This window comes from Podarcis erhardii, assembly GCF_964252035.2.
Source record: "Podarcis erhardii genome assembly, chromosome: 2".
Classification (NCBI taxonomy): Eukaryota; Metazoa; Chordata; class Lepidosauria; order Squamata; family Lacertidae; genus Podarcis; species Podarcis erhardii.
The window spans coordinates 16,214,763-16,235,872 of NC_138498.1; the positions used below are offsets into that span (position 1 = coordinate 16,214,763).

The 21,110-nt window shown below is 41.4% G+C and overlaps 2 protein-coding genes across 4 annotated transcripts in view; one reads left to right on the top strand and one right to left on the bottom strand.

Annotated features, from left to right (window-relative positions):
- Nucleotides 1-21,110, top strand: part of AQP6 (aquaporin 6) — a 150,676-nt gene that overhangs the window by 88,746 nt on the left and 40,820 nt on the right. The gene's annotated exons all lie outside the window — the stretch shown is intronic.
- Nucleotides 1,400-21,110, bottom strand: part of RACGAP1 (Rac GTPase activating protein 1) — a 61,087-nt gene continuing 41,376 nt past the window's right edge. For all 3 annotated transcript variants that reach the window (XM_081849693.1, XM_081849694.1, XM_081849695.1), the window contains exons 2-17: nt 20,927-21,026; nt 19,598-19,800; nt 16,489-16,619; nt 13,407-13,476; nt 13,069-13,122; nt 12,117-12,194; nt 11,058-11,175; nt 10,240-10,367; nt 9,212-9,376; nt 7,824-7,919; nt 7,410-7,608; nt 5,718-5,823; nt 5,439-5,571; nt 5,175-5,310; nt 3,913-4,021; nt 1,400-3,083 (exon numbers count right to left, since the gene is read on the bottom strand). In XM_081849693.1, the coding sequence (XP_081705819.1) occupies nt 3,008-3,083; nt 3,913-4,021; nt 5,175-5,310; nt 5,439-5,571; nt 5,718-5,823; nt 7,410-7,608; nt 7,824-7,919; nt 9,212-9,376; nt 10,240-10,367; nt 11,058-11,175; nt 12,117-12,194; nt 13,069-13,122; nt 13,407-13,476; nt 16,489-16,619; nt 19,598-19,800; nt 20,927-21,026 (1,902 nt within the window). In that variant the 3' untranslated portion in view covers nt 1,400-3,007. The remainder of the gene's footprint in view (nt 3,084-3,912; nt 4,022-5,174; nt 5,311-5,438; nt 5,572-5,717; nt 5,824-7,409; nt 7,609-7,823; nt 7,920-9,211; nt 9,377-10,239; nt 10,368-11,057; nt 11,176-12,116; nt 12,195-13,068; nt 13,123-13,406; nt 13,477-16,488; nt 16,620-19,597; nt 19,801-20,926; nt 21,027-21,110) is intronic.

A 21,110-nucleotide genomic window follows, 5' to 3' on the forward strand; every position in this document is an offset into this window, starting at 1 on the left:
AATACTCTCCCCCCCCAAAAAACACACATTTTAAAAGGGCTGTAAAGTAGTGTAATTAACTGAAGAAGGAATCTTCAGCTGTGAGGGCAAAATACATTCTGAGAAAGTAGGATTGAAAGAAACTGGATTTGTTTTCATTGCTGCTGGGTTTTGGTTCTGTGTAACATTCTTCCCGAAATATGCTATCTGCTCTTACTGCACACAAGGTGGAGTTAAAAAGCAGGACCGCCAGCAATAAAAAATTAGACCAGGCCAAATTTCTATTGAGTCCAGCATCATTAAGTCTCCAACCATAGCCATATAAGACTGTGAAATTCAAGCAGCGACATGATAAGCATGGGCAGTTTATTTCCTCTGATCAAGACTGAATTTATCAATAGGAACCTACAGCACTTGATAATTCTTCCCTTCACAAACCTATTTTTAAAAAGTTACTGGCTATCTCCATATTTTGTGGCAATAAATTCCATAAGCTAACATCTATGAAGTAAACTATGATTGACCTGAAACTGTAATTCAAGCCCATTTGAAGTGCCAGAAGTTCTTATTTAACAGATAACTCTTTGCTGTCTCTTCTATCTTGTTTGTACTCAAGAGATCTGAGCTTTATTGCAAAAATGGCTTGAACCCCAAAGTCATTTTCGTTGCACTTTTCTACCTCCCAGGATACAGTGTTTGTGTGGGAGATAAAAACTCCTAGTTATTTTTAACCGTGGTTGCAACATGCTATTTCTTTACTTTTTTTCCCTATCACCTTTTCCCTGTTACAGCATAGTTGTTTTCTACCGTTAACCTCAAAATAACTATAACTACCAAGGAGAATGCATTTGTATGAGAAGTTCAAGGTTTCTGGCCATACATGCATTACTTTGCACTTCAACTGAATGTGATCTCTCCCTTCTGTTGCCCTTGTGCTTCGTTTCAAGGGATCAATTTTAGGGGTTCTTTAGTCTAATTTGGAGTTAACCTGCAAACTTGGATCTCTCACCCACCCAAACTCTAGGCAATATTTGAGCAAATTAGTAAGTGTCCAACAGCAGATCCTATGGGGACTATTCTCTCCCCCCCCCCCCAATTTTCATTGCAAAAACAAGCCATTTATTTCTGCCAACCTTCCTGTTGATTCTTGTTCTTTGGTGTAAATGTCGAGGACTTAAAAATGGGTTCCACTTCCATTAACATTCTGAGCAACAGAACACAGAGCAGATACCCATCTGTTATAGGAAGCAGAGAACACTTCGAAGTTAAGATAGGGGAATGTAGCTTATAAGTTAACCTTAGTTCAACATGTCATTCCAGAAACAGAGCAAGATGATCTAAGAGTTTTAATATTTTTAGTTGTCGTTAAAAAGTTATTGAGAAGGTTCCATATAACAAAAAATAACTGCATTAACTCAAGTGACTTGTCTACAGTTGTTTTAATGATAAAGGACAGTTTGCACTGAACAGCAACAAACATAGGCTGGAAAAATGTGGTTTTCCTAATTAAGCCTTATTCAATGAGATACAGGAATTGCAGGTGTTCTTTCCATTTATTCCCATCTTCCATTGCTCTGAGCATGGTACGACGACAATGGCCATTGAAAATCTTTGGGTTGGTTGACATAATTCTAAACCATGGTTTAGTTTAGTGCTTATGTCATAAAACCAGAAGGACTTTGATGGTGTTTACATTTACTTTTAAAGAACCATGGCTTGTTACATACAAGGCAGAGATTGTGGTTCAAAACAAACTGGTTAGTTAAACTAGCCAGCTTCAAAACCCATGGCTTGAAGTTTATTTGTTTAGAAACTGAACAGTTTGTTTTCTGCTACAATCTCTGGTTCGTATGCAATAAGCCATGATTCTGGAAAATGAAAGTAAATGCGAGTGAAGTCTTTCTTCTGCCCACCCAGGAGGAGGAGCCCAGGAGCCCTGTTTTTCTTGGGCACTTTGCTTGTGCTAAACCATGGTTAAAATGTTATGCGCAAACAGGGAAGTACAAAACTATTAATCTGATGGACGGGCAACGCTGCTGCATTTGGGGGAGACACTAAGCATTGCAAACATTAACCTGAAATACTTTATGGAAACACTTTATGGAAATACAATTCAATACTCCACAAAATAATATGGGTCATGTTAAGATACAATTAAACTTTTTTTTGATGGGCCACAACACAAAATAAGACACTCTTGCAAAATCAGTGGTGTGTTTACAAGTGTTGGTAAGACAAACCTTTGTGGGAAAAACTAAACTGGTTGAGTCTTCCATTGCATCTCACAAACAAACAACATGTTCATCTTCTATCCATTAAGTATCCTGCTAAAAGCCCAGGATTTTACAGAAAATAAATACAAGGGTAAAACCAAACTGCTATGGCTACAACATGACTAAAATGTTTCCACACTTAACACATGCTTTTATCAGCAATCTAGGCAGTTAAAATAACCCAAGCCAGGTTTCTGAAAGGTTGCAGGTGAAGATTAAGATGCTCAATTCAGTATCCTATTGTTTACTCTGTGCCCTCCTCTGGTGCACAAGGAAGAAGGTCAAGAATGTACTATGGAACACCGGGTTTCCATTTTTCACATAACCAACTTCTCAGTTTACTTACTTAAAAGTCACTTAAAAAGACTAACCAGGAAAGTTCAACATGCACAGTTCTTTGAAACAAGGAAGATTACTGCTGGTGCAAAAATGTATCATTTCCAACAACAATGCACAAGTGAAACAAGAATGGGGTGCTTTGAACAGCTGGAGATAATATCCGAGCTACAGAAAACATTTAAAAAAGAACTTTTTGCAGTTTCCCTATATAGGGGTTTGCCAGTTATTTCTCATAAATGTAATATGGCAATAGATACTATACACTGCAGAATAAAAATAAAGTCTCTTAACTGAAAATGGTATACAGTTGATCCTAGTACGCAATGTTGCTGGGAACAAGCGAAGGAACAATTTCAGATTTTATTGCAGCTGTTCATAATCGGACTGCAGGATGATGTTCAGTATGAAACCATGCTTCATTTCAGCATTGGAGAGGCAAAGAAATTACCCTGGCGTCCAATGCTGGTTGCAGATTTGCTTTTGCTGGCAAATCTAGGGAAAAAGAAAGGGAGAGACTCGGCATGAAATGGTTTTCAGTGTCCTAGCATTTGCTTTGGTGGATGAACATGTTTGAGCAAACAATGACTGTTTCTGCACCCACATTTTCACTTTTGTTGAGCACTTAACAAATAACTCATATGCCATTAATGCTGAAAATGCCCAATGGAAATTCCGCAGATTTTCAAAGTACTTCAGCAGATACAGCCCAAGACAAGATTAGTACAAGTAAGAATCTTCTTTACATATATTGCTTTCTCGCCCCAACCCCACCCAAGTGATGTTGCCAACATTTCAGGGTATGCAGCAGTCTCCAGGAGTCATGATTACCTCCAGGCTGGCCACTTTGATGAAGTTGGAACAAATGGGATTGTGAACTGCAGTTCCCTAGCAACTGAGCTATTTTGCCTTTTCTTAGCTACAGCAAAACTAGCTAGAGGCAGATGCACGGGAGAGCAGCTGTGGTACCCCGCCTCATGTTCAAGACCCGTACCCAAGCCAAATGCCATCGCTCCCTTATGAGCAGCCTCAAGCATTGCAGTCAACTTTGCTTGAAGGCAAGTGGTGGTTCTTTCAGAACATTACACTCTAGACATGGATCAACTGTTCACTTTGTTTTACTCATTGCCAGCTTGTTTTGCCTGATTCCAGACCACCCCGTCATCCACTTGAAACAAGCCACAGAACTCCTCAGCAACAATACTTTCTGCCTATTGCCGAGCTAAACTGACGGCTACAGTGACGCTGCTAGAGTCCTGGAGCCCTTTCTAACGTGGGAGGAAAATGCTGTCTGCTAGGTCAAGGAAGCAGCAGCCCAACTTACTTGGGTGTGTTTTTGCTGAATGTAGACCTGACCCTCTGGGAGAGCGAACTGCTTGAAGGGGTCTTAACCATTTGTTGCTCTGGAGTGGTGAGTGGTCCCAACATGCTCACTTTGAAGCAAGAAGACACAAGCATGGCACCGTAGTTAGCATTCTTAATCAGCAGTATCTTATCTCAGATAAAGTAGTTTCAGTCTTTGATATGTATTTGTGAACAGTCTGAAGGAACTAATAATAAACAATTTTAAGAGGCAGCATTTCTCATTCTAGTTGCTATTGCCGAGTTCATGAGGGGGTGAAGTCACCCTCTTCTGGGTAGAAAAGAATGAGGCACAAGTATACACATCCTACTGTTCAGGCTGCCACTAAGAAATACTGTACGTTCCCAACAGCCCACCAATGCTATGCGTTTTTCTGCTGAAGAATTTCAGCTCTTGCAACAACGAAGCACAGTTTATGCGGATTCAAGTAGCGTAACCAGTTCTCCTAATCAAACACAGTCCCAGAATGTAAAAGAACAGTGTTGTCTCTGGAAATGGTAACCCCATGTCAAACCCTGCTCTGTTTAATGCACGGCCAGTCTTTCATATATTGGACTCCAACTCACATCCGTATGGCCAACTGTCAGGGATGAGAGTTGTAGCCAAACGACATCTGGAAAGCACCACGTTGGCCACCCCTACAATGCACTGCAACAGAAATGCACAATGTGATAGTGTTGGGATCTGCTTCTCAGCACTGGCTGCCAGCAAAGAGGGAAAAGCACAATATGATGCTGCTATGAATTTCCCTTACAGTAAGGTATAAAAGGTAATCATGTGGCCAGCAGGACTAAACTGCTTCTGGCGCAACAGGACACTGTGACGGAAGCCAGAATGCACGGAAATGCCATTTTCCCTTATAGAATGTTGCAGGCAAGAAGAGAGTGAATTCAACAGGAAGTTGCCATTTCTGGCAGGAGCACCACATTCTGAGGCATATCTAATCACACACTGTAGCTTTTTGCTCCAGGAATATGCATTTAGGATGATGCAGCCTCAAGTTTTAGCACTGCAGGGATGACCAAGAATGAACTGAAGAAAAGGGATTGTCGGCAGGAGTTAAATGGACAAAAGGTAACATTAGCGCAACAGCCTGAATAATTATTAAAACTAATATCTGGCACTAAGAAATGAAAAGGCTAGGTTGTTTGTTGAAAGGACCACTTTTCTTTTAATTCCCTTTTAATTCCCATTAGGTAGCCAAAAAAATAGGGTATGATTACCTTTAACATCTGGTGTGCAGGGTGTGGAGTAGGCATTTGTGTTTTCAATGATATGTGATGGTTCAATGTTTTCCTGTTCCACCATCATGAACTGACTCCAATATTCCACAGGCAAGCAGATCAGCCGCTCCACCACCTACAGGAGCACACTGGCATGTGACTTACTCCTCTTTCAGAACACCATAGACAAATACCAGCAATGCAATCGATACATTTTGGCTGCCAAAAGTTCACATTCCGCCTCAATTTACACTGCTGGCCTACCTTGGGTTGCCTTTTTGTATCCTGGAGTAGTGTCATGGGTTCAGGATCTGGCACAGCATGACCAACAATTGTAGGTCCAAAGACCTTGGACAAGTTGGAGACATCCATTTTTGTATCTGGACTTTGGGCCACTCTGGACAAAGAGACAGAGCATTTGTGTAAAGCAAGCCTGGCATTCTTCTTGGTTCATAAGCCCATTGATCATTCCCCCATGCCAACAGAATTATATCATTTTTTCCACACTAACTCTTCCAGAATCTATATCCCAACTGGACTCACCTCTGGAGGTGTATCATAAGGAAAGCCAGAGTGTCTCGGTTAGCCTGCGGGAGCTCCCCAACTGTTTGATACATGGCTGCCACACTATTGTCTTCATCAACTATTTCTTTAAACAAAACAAAACAAATATCATTTCTATGACTGCTTTCAACATATCAATAGGGTTTCATTAAGAGACAGGACACAAGTTGTGTTGTGTCTTATGTGTTATTAAATACAAAGCAACAGAAGTTAGCATCACTATCAAATCAGTAGAATGTCCCATCTCAATATTGGGAAAGGGAAGATTTATTGAAATAGGCAACTCAATTGGAATTTTCCCGACTACTGTAACATCTACAGAACAAAGACAAATGAGACAGAAAAACCTATCTGCTATGTGTCGCCTAGTGCTCAACATGATGCATGGGAAAATTATTAGGGGAGTCAAACTACTCTATGACACTATCCCAACGAGGGCAGCACACATAGGTCCAACCTAGTTTATGTGCGCTGAACTGTGCTAGGAGCCAAATGAACCCATCAACTTATATTTGAAGACTTGCTGCAATACCAGGGTTTCTGTTGGGGGATTTTTAAAAAAGGTAGTTTGCAACAGAGCAGATATAAAAGTGCTCCTTGCAACATAGTCTATTGCTTTCCTATTAGTATTGTATTAAGGTTTTTCATTACACACAATAAAGAGTGAAACAAATGGAGAAGAATTAGCACGCTAAAATGAGAGGGAAAAGCTTCTTTGAAAAATGGGTACCATCCCTTTGGGTGACATAACACCGTTGGTAAGAAAAGAGGCTTCTAATAATGTAATTATCTCCTTATTGTTATAGTCTTAAGGGCCTGTTATTTAAAATAGATTTTCAGTCAGACAAGTAGGAGGTTTTCTTACTGGATTTTCAGTCAGACAAGTAGGAGGTTATCAAAAAACAGAAGGCAAGTGAAACAAGAGAGGGAAAGTGGTGTGTAGGAGGATGTTTGTGTCAGCTAGGCTAGGAGTGAAAAGTACCAGGTCATAGCAGTTGCTGTTTGGGGGAAATATTGTAATCAAATAAGTCCAGAATGGCATTACATTTAGGCAAATAATTCATTTGTGCCTGTTAGTAAAGGTAAAGGTAAAGGGACCCCTGACCCTTAGGTCCAGTCGTGGATGACTCTGGGGTTGCGGTGCTCATCTCGCTTTACTGGCCGAGGGTGCCGGCGTACAGCTTCCAGGTCATGTGGCCAGCATGACAAAGCCGCTTCTGGTGAACCAGAGCAGCGCACAGAAACACCGTTTACCTTCCCGCCAGAGCGGTACCTATTTATCTACTTGCACTGTGACGTGCTTTCGAACTGCTAGGTTGGCAGTAGCAGGGACCAAGCAACGGGAGCTCATTCCGTCGCGGGAATTCGAACCACCAACCTTCTGATTAGCAAGTCCTAGGCTCTGTGGTTTAACCCACAGTGCCACCCACGTCCCTTGTGCCTGTTACTCACTCTCAAAAAGCCAGTTCTAAGAGTTCCACTATCCAACCATCAATATCAGCTATAAAATATATTTCTGTTTGTCCCTGGTGCAACAGCACCAGAGAATCAAATAGTTATCTTCCTTGTGATAGGGGATGACTCCGTATGATGAAAGACAGGGAGCCAGTGTTTTGTAAGCTTGCACATTGAAGAAATGCCCATATCACTTGGGACAGCCATAATTCTTACCTGCTGCCTCCATAAAAGCCCGGTTGAGACGGAAGGTGAGGAGAGGCTCCTTCAGGTTGCGGAGGAAGTCTTTCAGGAGACCACACACAGCATGGATATCTTCCACCTTGCTAAGCAGGGGCACAGTCTTCCCTCGAAGGAACTTTTCCTTCAAATCTTTCACTGTACGATCACAACCAGAAATTCGGTAGAGGCCTGTCTGTTGAAAGAACAGCATGTTACCCTATGTTCAAAGTTTTTAGCTGTGGTGGACCCCATATCCCAGGGCATAAGGGTATGATCTTAATAACAGCACAAACATTTTTTTTTTTCAATGGCTGCAAACTCTCATAGGGCCCCCAAAGGTAGACAGTATATAATTCTCTTCATTCCAAATAGCATAAACAAGATGATGCACACTTTTCAAGTTCTTACCTCATGCAGCCCTCGCTGCTCAATCTCATTCACACAGTGAACTATGATGGAGGGGATCATGGGAGGCGTCAGAGATACAAAATCCATTAGCACTCCCTGAAAAAGAGGAACACAGTGATTTTCCATCCATACCCGACTCCCTAGAAGTCTCACAGAAGAAAGGTTCTTTAAGAGGACAAAGGCACAGGTTTCAGGTCTTCCAACAGACAACTTGACCATAACCTACCTACAGAATCCTTGATGGAAAACAGCTCATAACTGCACTCCAGGAAAATAGGGAGCAAAATTGCTTTAAACTGATTTTTGCAACCAAATGCCACAATCAAAATCTCAAGTGCAAATCCTACTATTGAATTCTGTTATAGATCATAGTACAAATATGAAGAAATATGAGTATAAACCTGTGAAATTGTTAGTAGTGGAGACACTAGAAATGTTTGGAGAAACATGAGACATCACATTCTTTTTTCCACATTACTTAAAACTGCATAACATCCCCAAGAACTTTCTGAAAAACCTTAGGCATGGAAAGAAAATGATAAGATCTAACTGAGCAGCTGTTAACTCCTGGTTCCCTTAGGAAAAAGGTGGCAGACATTGTTAGCAGTTATTTTGTTCTGCTCATCTTTCACTTTACATCTGGCCAGGTACAAGCACCCCTAAGCAGCATGGAAACCTTATGTTTGTACATAATCCTAAAGTTACTAATAGGAAGCATACAGCTTAAGACTTTCTTTAAATTACTGGCCCTCTAGCTGTTCTAGCTTCATGTGAAGCCTCCGCAGGGCACAGCAAGCCTTCATCCCCATGCCCTGCAAAGGCTTTGCGGGGCTATCCCTGGCTTTTGCGGGAGGTGGGGCACAGCTCTGTCCCTTCCCCCACCTCCCAGAAAAGCTCCCAAAGGCCGTGCTCCCTTTAAAGAGCCATGTGGAGCATGTGCGGCTCTTGGGGGCTGCCCTTCTACCTCCTTGGGGAAAAGCCTACAAGCGCTGCACACACGCTCCTCGCGGCTCATGAAAGGGAGAGCTGAGCAGAGCCTGTGATGCATACAAGCTCTGCTCAGCGCTCCCTTTAAATAATTCCCCCCCCCCTGCATTCCCCCTCTAAAAACTAGGTGCGTCTTATGGAGCGAAAAATATGGCGTGTATTCTTTCAATAGATTGAGTAAGATTTGTAAGTTTAAAAATGGTCTTGGAGAAGCAAGTTTAAATATTTTGCTTTAATATAGAGCTTTAATACCTTTTATGCTGCAAGTCACTTTGGGATACACTTTGTGTAAGAAGTGACGAATAAGTATAATTTTTTTAAAAAACCATTTTGTTCTTTAGATCCAACAGAAAACTTTTCAGTTGTAGGCCACTGAAGATGCTGCACATACGGAAGCATACCTCTCCAATTCTGACAGGGGTTCCTGCCAAGGTAGGGATGCAGGGCAAGGGGCAGCGATCTCGACATTCTGGGTGTGTCACTACCCGACAGTCTCGGCACTTCAAGGCCACTTTCCCAAACTTTATCCGCTTGCCACATGGAACACACGACTCGGGTTTAATAACCTGGAGAGAAACTACATGTGTAAGGAACAGCTTGATCTGAAATAAGCACTGAAATATATTTAGTCCAGATAAGGACCCTTATCCAAATCAGTAGTTTATTCATTTGAATATTTTCATCCCACCAGTCAGCTAGAGAGGCTCTCAAAACTGCTAATCACCAAAACGGACATAAAAGTCAATCTAGAAAAACATAATATCATTCTGGTTAAGAACAGCAAGTGCAAACCACAGCAGCAACATGAGTCAGTCAATCAAATGCCTTCATGAGCAAGAAGGCTTTGAATGCAACTTCTGACTCAGTGAGCTTGACATATGAGCCACTCTGGGCAGGTAAGTGGGTACACTGTAAGTTATGATGCAGCAGCTAGGGAGCTACTTTGCACAAAACAATAGTCTCATTGCAATTGCAGGCTTCGTGGGCAAGCCAGATTTAAAACAGTTTCTCCACTCTGCTTATGAGATGTCAGACAGAATTTGCTAATGTCTCCCTAAACATGCATCCCTGGGCTGGGCTCAGTAAGCTAAGCCATGATTTCACTGTATGCTTGGTATCTTAAAAGATTACAGCAACAATTGATTAAATATATTTGCATTGTGCTAAAGGGTACCAACGCAGATGTTCTGCTTACCTCAAAAGATGATGGTACTCGGGTTCCAAGGAACCCCAAGGAGAAGGGGAGAGGTTCACATCTAAAGAGGTGTTTTGTCAAGTATTCTGGGCTCAAAATATTTAGGGCTTTGAAAAAGACAAAGCCAACACTTTGAAAAGGGTCCACAAACTGGTACCCTGCCCAGCACTAATAAACCTGCTCAAAATAACAAAAGAGGAATTCACACAGGCTGATCATTGCCTGCTTGCTCACCGTTTTTGATACAAATTCATGTAGCCTCATCCCAGTGTTCCCAGGAGTGCTAGATCCATCTGTTTCAGATTTGTTTTCTTGCTTCCTGCTTCCCAGGCTTGAATCACTGCTCCAAGGTTGTAGGATGGCTTGGGAGGAGACAAGCCACAGTCATTTTACAGATTCTGCCTTTGAAATAGGTTTCGGGGGGAGAATAGGGACCCCCAATTTAGAAGCGGGTGAATATACCATTTCTCACAAAAGCTACCACTACTCTAGTTGCAAGCTAATGCAACTAGAAAGAAATTTCAAGATATCCAATTTTGTCTCATCTTTCCTATTTTTCGTATTAAAATAATGACGATTTCACTTTAAACACACACAAGGGTTACATTTAGATCCTTTTCCCATCACAGCAGCTCAGGCTTGAGAGGGAGGGATATTTGGCGGTCAGCTTTCAGTGTACCTCCTTAATCCTTCTTACAGTAGAAATAGAAACAGATGTGTGGGATGGATTTAAGCAGAACAGATAAAATGTTTCAGGAGTGTTTCCCCCTCCTCTATATTATAAAATACAAAATGGAATAAAACTATGCAGTATAAGAGTGACAGAGGAAAGTATGCTCTTAGTTTATCCATAACAGATTTGAAAATATGTGCTGCCATTTCCTGTTGAACTTCGGCAGCCAACAGTATCCTCTGCAGTGCTTAGTCACAGAAAATGACTCTCACTTGTATCAGCAACCTTCTGGCTGCAAAATGGATTAACGGCTGTGGTTACAGGGAAGTCACAGTATTAAATTTGAAATGCAAGTAATAATCTGAAATCAGGCACTTACCTGCCTTTCTACGGTCTGCAATATAGCAAGGTACAGTTTCAATAGTGGCGATTGCTTCAATTGGGCCTCCATCATTAGGCACTGTGAGAGTCGTTTTTGCAACTATTGATTCATTTCCCTGAAATGAGACAGCCAGGAGATTAACAGGTGCAAGATGTACCTAAGGGTCACATATAAGAATCTCTCTCTGCCCGAGCATATGAAACCTGTTATCCATGTTAATGGCGCAGCCTTGAGCACCTACTCAGCATATGGAAATCTTGGCTTCAAAATAAAGGCATCCACAGTGAAAGTGAGGAGCTGGCTGCTAGGTTGTAGTTGGACACTTTATATTACTGCTATATCCTGCTCCAACCAGATAAAATGAAAATATGCCCAGGCATGGTAGTGCATGGATGACTCCTACATATGACTGGCATCTTGATGAGCAACCTTCTTACATCTGATGTTTTATCATTTACAGGATTTTCTAAGAATAGAATACATAAGTCATTCACAAACTGTGCCATCAAAAGGTAGATCCACTGAATGATCTATCTGGGAGCACACAATGCAGCACTATTCTGATGTTAAGCGACTGTGGACTATTGTCTGGAAAACTATTCAGAGCACTACATAAGCCACTCAGAGCTTTTCTGCAGGGAAAACACAATACAATACAATAAATGACAATGTAAACAGCCAAATAGCTGTAATATCAGATAGGGCTCTATATTAAGACTTGAACCGTGAGTTCATAAAAAGTAGATGTTGACCCACACAATATTTGATACACTCTGTACAGATGTTGAGGTGCCAATTGTGCTGATCATTCCCACTGTGCAATGAATTTGTACAATAGCACAGAGTTGGAGATTTGCCACCTGATCAGGGTCAACAGCATTTCTCCACCTTTCATTTTGGGTATGGAGAAGCAGTCATATCATTTACATTGCACTCTGGGTGGTACATGTTATGTCGTTAAGTAATGTATAATACTAAGCACCGCTCCACCTATCCCAAAATCCACAGGCACTTCTGTCAAAAGGAAGGTTGTATAAACTATGCAAAGTTGCATACCTGGTCCACGGTAGAACCAATGGAACGAGTTTTCTTTAAACAACCTGGTGGGCCTTCTATAAACTGTCTGGATGAGCGCTGTGAAGAAAAAATTGCAATACCATGTTTGGGTCAAAACACTACAGAATTTTTGAGAAAGCAGAAAATGCATTCTATTGGAGTACTCAAGACACTAAATGATGTCCTGTATTTATATTTACAAGAGATGCGATATTCTTGAAAAGATCTGCATAGAATTTTAAGTAAACCTTTCTGAAATGCCCTTTCCTGCTTGAGATATGCTGAGAAGATACACTTCATGCGTATCTCACCTAGTAACCAGATGAAAGTGAAGAGAATTGAATGGGAAGGGAGGAAGAAAAGACACACTCTGCTTTAGGATTCCACCCCCCACTAGTATATACGAAACAGAACTCACAAGTTTCAGCTGTGCTATCCTGCAAGCCAAAATGAGATGGAAATTGTAACTTCTATCTTTGATGTCATGAAACTGTCTTCAGATCTGTCCTACTTGATCTCAAAGCCCTTGTACAAGGCATTAAAGCATTTCAAAAGAAAATTCCAGGTTTGAAACAAGCAGCTCAGAGGAATACATCTTGAAATTTAAGTGGCTCTCTAGATTATGCCAGCCTGGAAAGGGTGTTTGTATTGCTGACATAAGGGAAGCACACACTTGACTAGGAAATCTATTCATCATGTGTGTTTAAAAAAAGAGGACAAATTATTGCATATGTATATTGATGTACACTTTAAAAGTTCACACTCAAGGAGTTTAGAAAATATTTGCCAGTTTGACCTTTTGTAACTATTGCCACTTGACACCAAGATACCTAAGTGAAGTAGTGAATATGCATATGGATACCAATGGAGAATTGAAACCTGTGTGAACGAACACATACACACCCCACTTTGCATTAGACCATTACATGTCAGTAAAGAGAAAAGTACATACCCTTTTCTCTCTTTTCTTCAGTTTGACAGTCTTTACCACTGTGGAATCCCATTCCTGAAGATACAAGAAAAATCTGATTGGCATTATGAAGGCAGCAAATTTCTATGTGTTGTTTGTTTGGTTTTATCCTCAATTTATGTTACTAAATCTATGACTCTTATGACCTGCTAGACCGCAAAACTATTTGGTATAGCACTGAATGGAATCTAGGAGCAAAAGGTTAATACAGAAGTACAGACAAAGATAGTTCACATGATCGCCACACTTCTCTATACACACGGTCCTATTTCTACATCATTCAAGGAGAGAACAAGAAAGGCAGATCATGGTAACATTACCAGCGATTCATCGGTCTTGTCAAAACTGATGTCTGATAAAATTGAACCAGATTCATCTATTGTAGATAATCTAAATACAAGAAGAAAAAAAAAAGTAAAAATCACACATATGCATGTAACATTCTTCCAGATAACACCCTTGTCAAGGCCTTATGATTACTAGCTCAATTACTTAGTATTTGAAAGCAGGCAGACTCTGAAAGAAGTCTAGCTCGGCACATTCCTAATTATATGTAATCAATACATATGCAACTTCGCTACATAAACACAGGTAAAGGGTAAAGGACCCCCTGGACAGTTAAGTCCAGGCAAAGGTGACTATGGGGTTGTGGCGCTCATCTCGCTTTTCAGGCTAAGGGAGCTGGTGTTTGTCCACAGACAGCTTTCCGAGTCATGTGGCCATCATGACTAAACCACTTCTTGTGCAACGGGACTTTGTGATGGAAGCCAGAGCGCACAGAACTCTCTGGAAGCCAGAGCGCACAGAAACGTTTACCTTCCTGCCACATCAGTACCTATTTATTTACTTGCACTGGCATGCTTTCGAACTGCTAGGTTGGCAGGAGCTGGGACAGAGCAACGGGAGCTCACCCCATTGCGTGGTTTTGAATCACCGATCTTCCGATCAGCAAACCCAAGAGGCTCAGTGGTTTAGACCACAATGCCACCTGCATCCCTATATAATACAAACATAGGGTATAATATCTGGTATATAAGAAATTAGTATACTAAGAGTTGCACATTTTTTTATATAATATAAACAGCTAGAGTTAAGCACATCTAAATCTCATTGGTTTCAATGGAGAAAGTTAAGCTTGTCTCGTAATACTCTCCTCTACAATCAGCGGGGATTAGAAGTGCTTAACAGCACAGGGGTCTCTAATTGCCATATCCTTTCTTCCCCTCCAGTCCCGTAATCTTTGCGAAATAATAATAATAATAATAATAATAATAACAACAACAACAACAATAATATTAATAAACAGGCTCCTGAAAGGAGATTGCAATAGTAAGAGGAATGTGGTTATTGGTATAATCCATTCTATTTGAAGAATTTGGATTCTTTTAGCATGCAGAGCTATGCAACCCATGCTCATACATGAAACTGATGCATCTGGTGCATAATTTTCAATTCTGAGAATGCCAGCTTACAGTTAAAAAAGGAAAAGAAAATATGATTCTAATTCGCCCACCCTTATAAATCAGAGATAAATTCTCTTAGCAACTTGTGGATCTCTACTGAAAGTTCAGAAATTAAACCAGAGCTTTGGAATGGTTATATTGATGTTCTACATGGCTGCCAATTATTGGTATTACTCATTCCCTTGCCCGTTTTTCCATGCTTATGCCTTTCCCTCTCCACCATTCTGCTTCGTTTATGACCCCTATCACTCCAACCCTTGACCAGAAGAACAAGTTATTTAAAAACCTGTATCTTCAAGGCATCATTTGCTCTGGTCAGAAATGTGTCTTTATCTGCTGCAGAAGACTAATAATAACGGTGGCATCTATCAAAGAATGCACATAGTGCATAAGTTTATAAACACAGATAAGTAGGGAAGCTTAATACAAGTAGTATCGACATTCAGGATTTTTTCTAATCTAGACTATCGTTTGAGTCTGCGTAATGAGGAATGTTCAAATTACATTACATTATTTGATCATTCTATAATTAAGGTAAGTATGTCTGATGTCTTCTACCTTTTCCTATATAGTCCTTTTCTGTTTAGACATGAGGGCCTAATTGGCTGCATCTCAACATTCTCAGCAAAATCATACAACTTTAATATATAAATATTGGTTCAAGTGCTGTTATAAATCAGAGTCTTCCTCTGCAATTCTGAAGTATTAAATTTCATTTACTGATGCACAGAGCAGAAATATATGCTTAATAGTACCAAAAAGAAATAAGAACCCTTTCAATATCTACTGGATTTGGATAAATAACCTTTGCCAGACAAGAAATATGACTGTTTAGAACTAGGTCAGTTGCTGAAAGAAGTATTGCTGAACTGTCCCTACCTTTAGGTTAATTACTTATGTAGAAACATAATTATTGACATTCAGCTTAGCATTGCTACATCACAGAAAAAACCTTTTAACAAGAAGTAGGATTATAGCTACAACCTGAAACAATACTACATCCCCCCCCCCATATTCTCTACCAAGAAACAGTGTTTCCTGGAACAATTTGAAGACCCTGGTATTCTGAAAAGTAGCTTCTAAGCCAAGGATGGGGAAACACTTTAAGTTCAAAGGCAACCTACTGAGGACCACATGCCAGTGGTGGCCGAGACAAGAGGCAAAAGTGGATGAAACAACAGGTGTGGTTCTTACCTTTTCAGAGACTTCTATACAGATGTTTTAGATGCAATTAAGTTAGGATTTGGCTTTCGACTTGTTTAGGCAGAAGATGGTCATTTTAAGATAACATCTGTTTAGTCCTCCTAACACAATTTGTGAGTGCACTGAACAAATTGTGTTAGGAGTAAACAAGGGAAGTCTTAAAATTATTTTCTTCTGTGTGAACAAGTCTAAGGCCAAATCCTAACTCCCAGCTGGCAGCCAGAGCCACACTCCCAGTTCCACTGCCCACAAAGGCCACGGCAAAAGGAATGGCTCTTTACTGTGCCTACTCCCAGGCCGGCACAATGAGGCTTGGACGAGGGCCACTACTGCCATGTGACGGCAGCAGGGTCTACGCAGGATCAAGCAATTCCTGTGCCAGCACTGCCACTACTGGGATTTCCTCTGCCTGCTGTTGGAAGAGATGGTGGCCTCCAACCAATGTTTGGGTGGGCACACATTGAGTTGCTCTATTCTGGCGCGGTTTTCCTGCTAACAGTGGAGCTCCCGTGGGGCTTGCAGAGAAACACTTCCACTCCATCCAAGTTCCTTCCCTTGAGGGGTCGAGGGTTTGGATTGTTCTGTACATTTTCTGGCCCCATACAAGGTTTCCAGGGGTCTGGAAAACATGTTCCTAGCCCCAGCGAAATAAAATCAGGTTGTCACATCTACCTTCTTTACAACCCAGCCCACCAAAGGGGCACCCTCCAGCAAAGGTAATATCTCAGCAGCTGACCTTTTATTCCCTCCCATAGAAGTATGAGGCTTGTTTAGGAAGGCCAGTGCTGATTTCTGTTCTTCACTCAGCTGAATACTCCCCGATGAATCACACATAAGCAGCTCTTTGATCAGCTGGATCTGTCGCTCCTGCAAGTTAGGAAACATCAAAAATAGTCTTGCTTTGCATTTACATGACAGTCCATAATACACAAAGCCTCCTGAAGAAGGCTGCTACACTACCAACATATTAATATCTATAAAGAGATCTGCACCTGTCTCTCAAATCAGCTTAGTTTAAAGCAGCAGCACAAAGATTTAGCTAGATCAAATTGCTACCCAGTGTAAAAAGATAAGGTACTCCAAATAGATTTCTTTGAGCCATAAAGCAATTTGCCCAATTCTATTTGCAAATAACAATAGTTTCTACCATATTAAGCTTCTTTTTGCAAGCAGAGGAAGGGACTTCTGCAAGAGGCCAAGAATGAACAATTCTGATCTGCCAAGGGATGGAGTAAATAATCTTTTTCATCATCATCATCATCATCATTTTTATTACTGTTTTGGGGGGACAGGAGGCAGGCAGGTGTGGAGCACTCCTGAATGGGGTAACTGTGCCCCTGAAGGACCAGGTGCGCAGCCTGGGAGTCATTTTGGACTCACAGCTGTCCATAGAGGTCAATTCTGTGTCCAGGGCAGCTGTTTACCAGCTCCATCTGGTACGGAGGCTGAGACCCTACCTGCCCATGGACTGTCTCACCAGAGTGATGCATGCTCTAGTTCTCTTGCTGGGACTACTGCAATGTGCTCTATGTGGGGCTACCTTTGAAGGTGACCCGGAAACTACAACTAATCCAGAATGTGGCAGCTAAACTGGTGACTGGGAGTGGCCACCGAGACCACATAACACCAGTCTTGAAAGTCCTACACTGGCTCCTAGTACATTTCCGTACACCCTCCCACCAGATGTCAAAGAGAAAAACAACTACCAGATTTTAGAAGACATCTGAAGGCAGCCCTGTTTAGGGAGGTTTTTAATGTTTAACAGACTATTGTATTTTAACATTTTGTTGGAAGCCACCCTGAGTGGCTGGGGAAACCTAGCCAAATGGGCGGGGTAATAAATAATAATAATAATAATAATAATAATAATAATAATAATAATAATACTAACAACAACAACAATTTCCCCAGTGGTTTCCCAAGCCACTCTGGGCGGCTTCCAACAAAATATTAAAAATACATTAAACATTAAAATATCAGACATTAAAAACTTCTCAAACAGGGCTGCCTTTAGATGTCTTCTAAAAGTCTGGTAGTTGTTTTTCTCTTTGACATCTGGTGGGTGTTCCACAGGGCAGGTGCCACTACTGAAAAGGCCCTCTGCCTGGTTCCTTGTAACTTGGCTTCTCACAGCGAGGGAACCGCCAGAAGGCCCTCGGCACTGGACCTCAGTGTCCTGGCAGAACAATGGGGGTGGAGACGCTCCTTCGGGTATACTGGGCCAAGGCCGTTTAGGGCTTCAAAAGTCAGCAATAACACTTTGAATTGTGCTCGGAAACATACTGGGAGCCAATGTATGTCTTTCAAGACTGTGTTATGTGGTCTTGGCGGCCACTCCCAGTCACCAGTCTAGCTGCCACATTCTGGATTTGTAGTTTTCGGGTCACCTTCAAAGGTAGCCCCATGTAGAGCAGTAGTCCAAGCGGGAGATAACCAGAGCATGCACCACTCTTGCGAGACAGTCCTAAACTCACCATGATGGATTTAACAGAAGGTTAAAAAACTGCTGACTTGGGTTAGAAGGCTAATAAAGAGATTTGCATGTAGCCTTTATAATGCAGCCCTGTGTAAATGAAGGACAACAATAAGGCAGCTAAGAACAGGGTCCTCTCTTCCCCCTTTCTAGAGTTGTAGTATTGGATGATGTCTCTGTCACAGTGCATGCATTCTCCAGCAGTAAACCAAGCAGGCAAATCCAGCTACTCTAGGCTGGGGCAAACTCTTTCTCACTTCCCACTCTGTAGATGTCCTCCACACAAGACAGTAAAGATAAGTGAGGAACCAGTGGCTTGTTCCCTCTTCCCAAACTTCAAGAGCTCGTGCCCCAAGCCCTGGAGTACCAAAAATGCTCAAGTACTTAGGCAGCACTAGAATTCATGGGGAATTGGCTTCTTCCTTCCTGCCTGAGCCATGTGCAGTCTTGGCTAAATTTTGCCTAATACAGGACAGTGTTTAGCCAAGTGCACAGAGGACTGAAAACATGGAGCGACAGGGAGTTGCAAATGACTCGCCTGTCTGCCCTATCATATGTTTGCTGTTGCTGTCTAGTTTTACAAGCCCCAATCCAAAGACCGTATGGATGAGAGCCCATCCACAAGTGACACTCAAGTTTCAGTACCACCTACGTAGGCTCACTTGACCATAGTGAAGCTGGCAAGTGGCTTGTTTTCTTGAAATTAGTCACATTTCAGCTGCCATAGTAGTCCACTCTTTACAGGCTGAGCACTGGATCACAATATGGCATATACAATGGGAAGTTGCATCATTTGTCATCTGTAATATTTGGAGTTCTAACAAATAGCAACCTGTAGTACCCAAGCCACCCTATCACTCCAAACTGAATGACAAGCAGAGAACACAATCGTATTTTCACAAGCTGTGTTGGCATGCTGGAAAAAACCTGCAATATCCTGGAAGCAGAAGCACTTCCTTGGAACAAGCTATCACAGAGGTGACTAGCAACTGGGCATTTGTTGCACTATACATCGTGTCTAGAAAACCCCTATGCTTTTCTCCCGGAAATAAATTCATGTTCAGTGGAAGTATGTATCTGAACACTCTGTGCTTGGAACACATAAAAAGGGAGGGCTGCTGTCCTCTTTATGTACTGATAGTTTTTTCAGATGTAATCCGTTAGTCACTATTGAAAACAGGATGCTGGACTAGATGACCCCCCAGTCAAGGCTTTTATGTTTTGTTCGATGGTTACAATCCTAATCTTGCTCACCTGGGGGGAAGCCCCACTGAATTCCATAGGACTTACTTCTAAGTAGACTTGGATAGGATTGCACTCTAAGCCTGTCACTCTACTTCATTAAGACTAAATGAGGAAATGTTATATGCACCAGTTTTTCACATTCGGCTTCAGCTCGCTGTCTTCGCTTAATCTCCACATCCACTTGATTTCGGGCGTGTTTCAGCTTCACATCCAGGGCACTACGTTCAGTTTCTGTTTTCATCAGCAGATCTTTGTACCTGGCCATCTCAAGATCCATTTTCTGCCACTTTCTTCTGTGCTCTTCAAAGTTCTTGGCTAGCTGGATAAACTCTGTGAAGGGCATACACATCGGAATTCATTTATAAAGGACTATTTTCTTGCATTTCCTCAAATATCCCTGCAACAGAAGTCTAATCATTTCTATTTTACAATACAGAGGTGCTGGTATTATTCGGAACACAGAGACTGTAGGCACAGGATCTCACAACTTACACACACTGAGACTTCCTTTTGAGCAAACATCCAAATTATGGTGCCACAAGAGTTATAATCACAAATCAAGCCAGTTTCCCCCTTTATCAAGATAAAAAGATTTATATTGGGCTACTCAGTCAGATAACTTGTTAAGAACAACTGAAGACATAGTGTCTTAGAAGATACACGTGGCTAAGGCAACTTAAATAAATATATGAACTTGCTGACGGTTGTCATACCCAAGGATAGAACTGCAGCTATAATTAACTTGAGAACAGATTATTTTATGGTCACAGATTAGCACACCAGAAAGACGTTCAAAAGCAAAATTTAAATGTAACTGCTGTAATATGCTTCAGTAGATGTAGATTGGTATTATAGATGTCTGGGCCAGAAACTCTATTCAGCTAGATAATTATACAAATATTGATTTAAAAGGAAAAAGCCAATTTCCTTTAGCTGCTTAACACTGCCCTAAGGGGAATATAAACGTTCCATCCTGCAAAGCTACAATCTTCTATAGAAGATTGGACAAACCTGCCTCCAGCCAATGCCCCCTCCACCACTATTATTTACAGATGTCATTGCTCTGTGACACAGCACTAGACTTCCCTTGGGCTCTTTGAGACCTGCAATAGTACATGGCAATGTAACATCACATCCCTAAGGCAACAGATAAAATAAGGTAACTACTGGAACTGTAATGTTTTTAACCACATGTTCTGCCTGGTTGCCTAGAAACCACATTCTACAAAACCTACTAGCTGGTATGCAGATCAGTTTTCTACAGAAGCAAGGCATTATCCCAATCATCAAGCTTCCAGTGTAATTTAACATATTAACTGGCTGCTCTAAGAAATTTAAAAAATCTCACTCCAACCAAGTCATCTAAGAGACTCCTTGAATAACAGGGCAGGAAAACGCCTACAAATAGGTTATAGATTTCTGCACTTACACAACATCTACAAAGATGACAACTTACGTAATTCATTGCCTTCACTTAGGATTTCTGCTTGGCGTATCAGTTGGTCAAAGATATTCCGTAAATTCAGCATTGGGGTCTCCATCTTTGTGCCTAGAAACTGAAATAATTCAGAAATTGGTTTGTTATTCCCTTTTCTTCTGCCAGACATAGCAATTCTTACCAGCAAGGTTAAGTCTGCAAT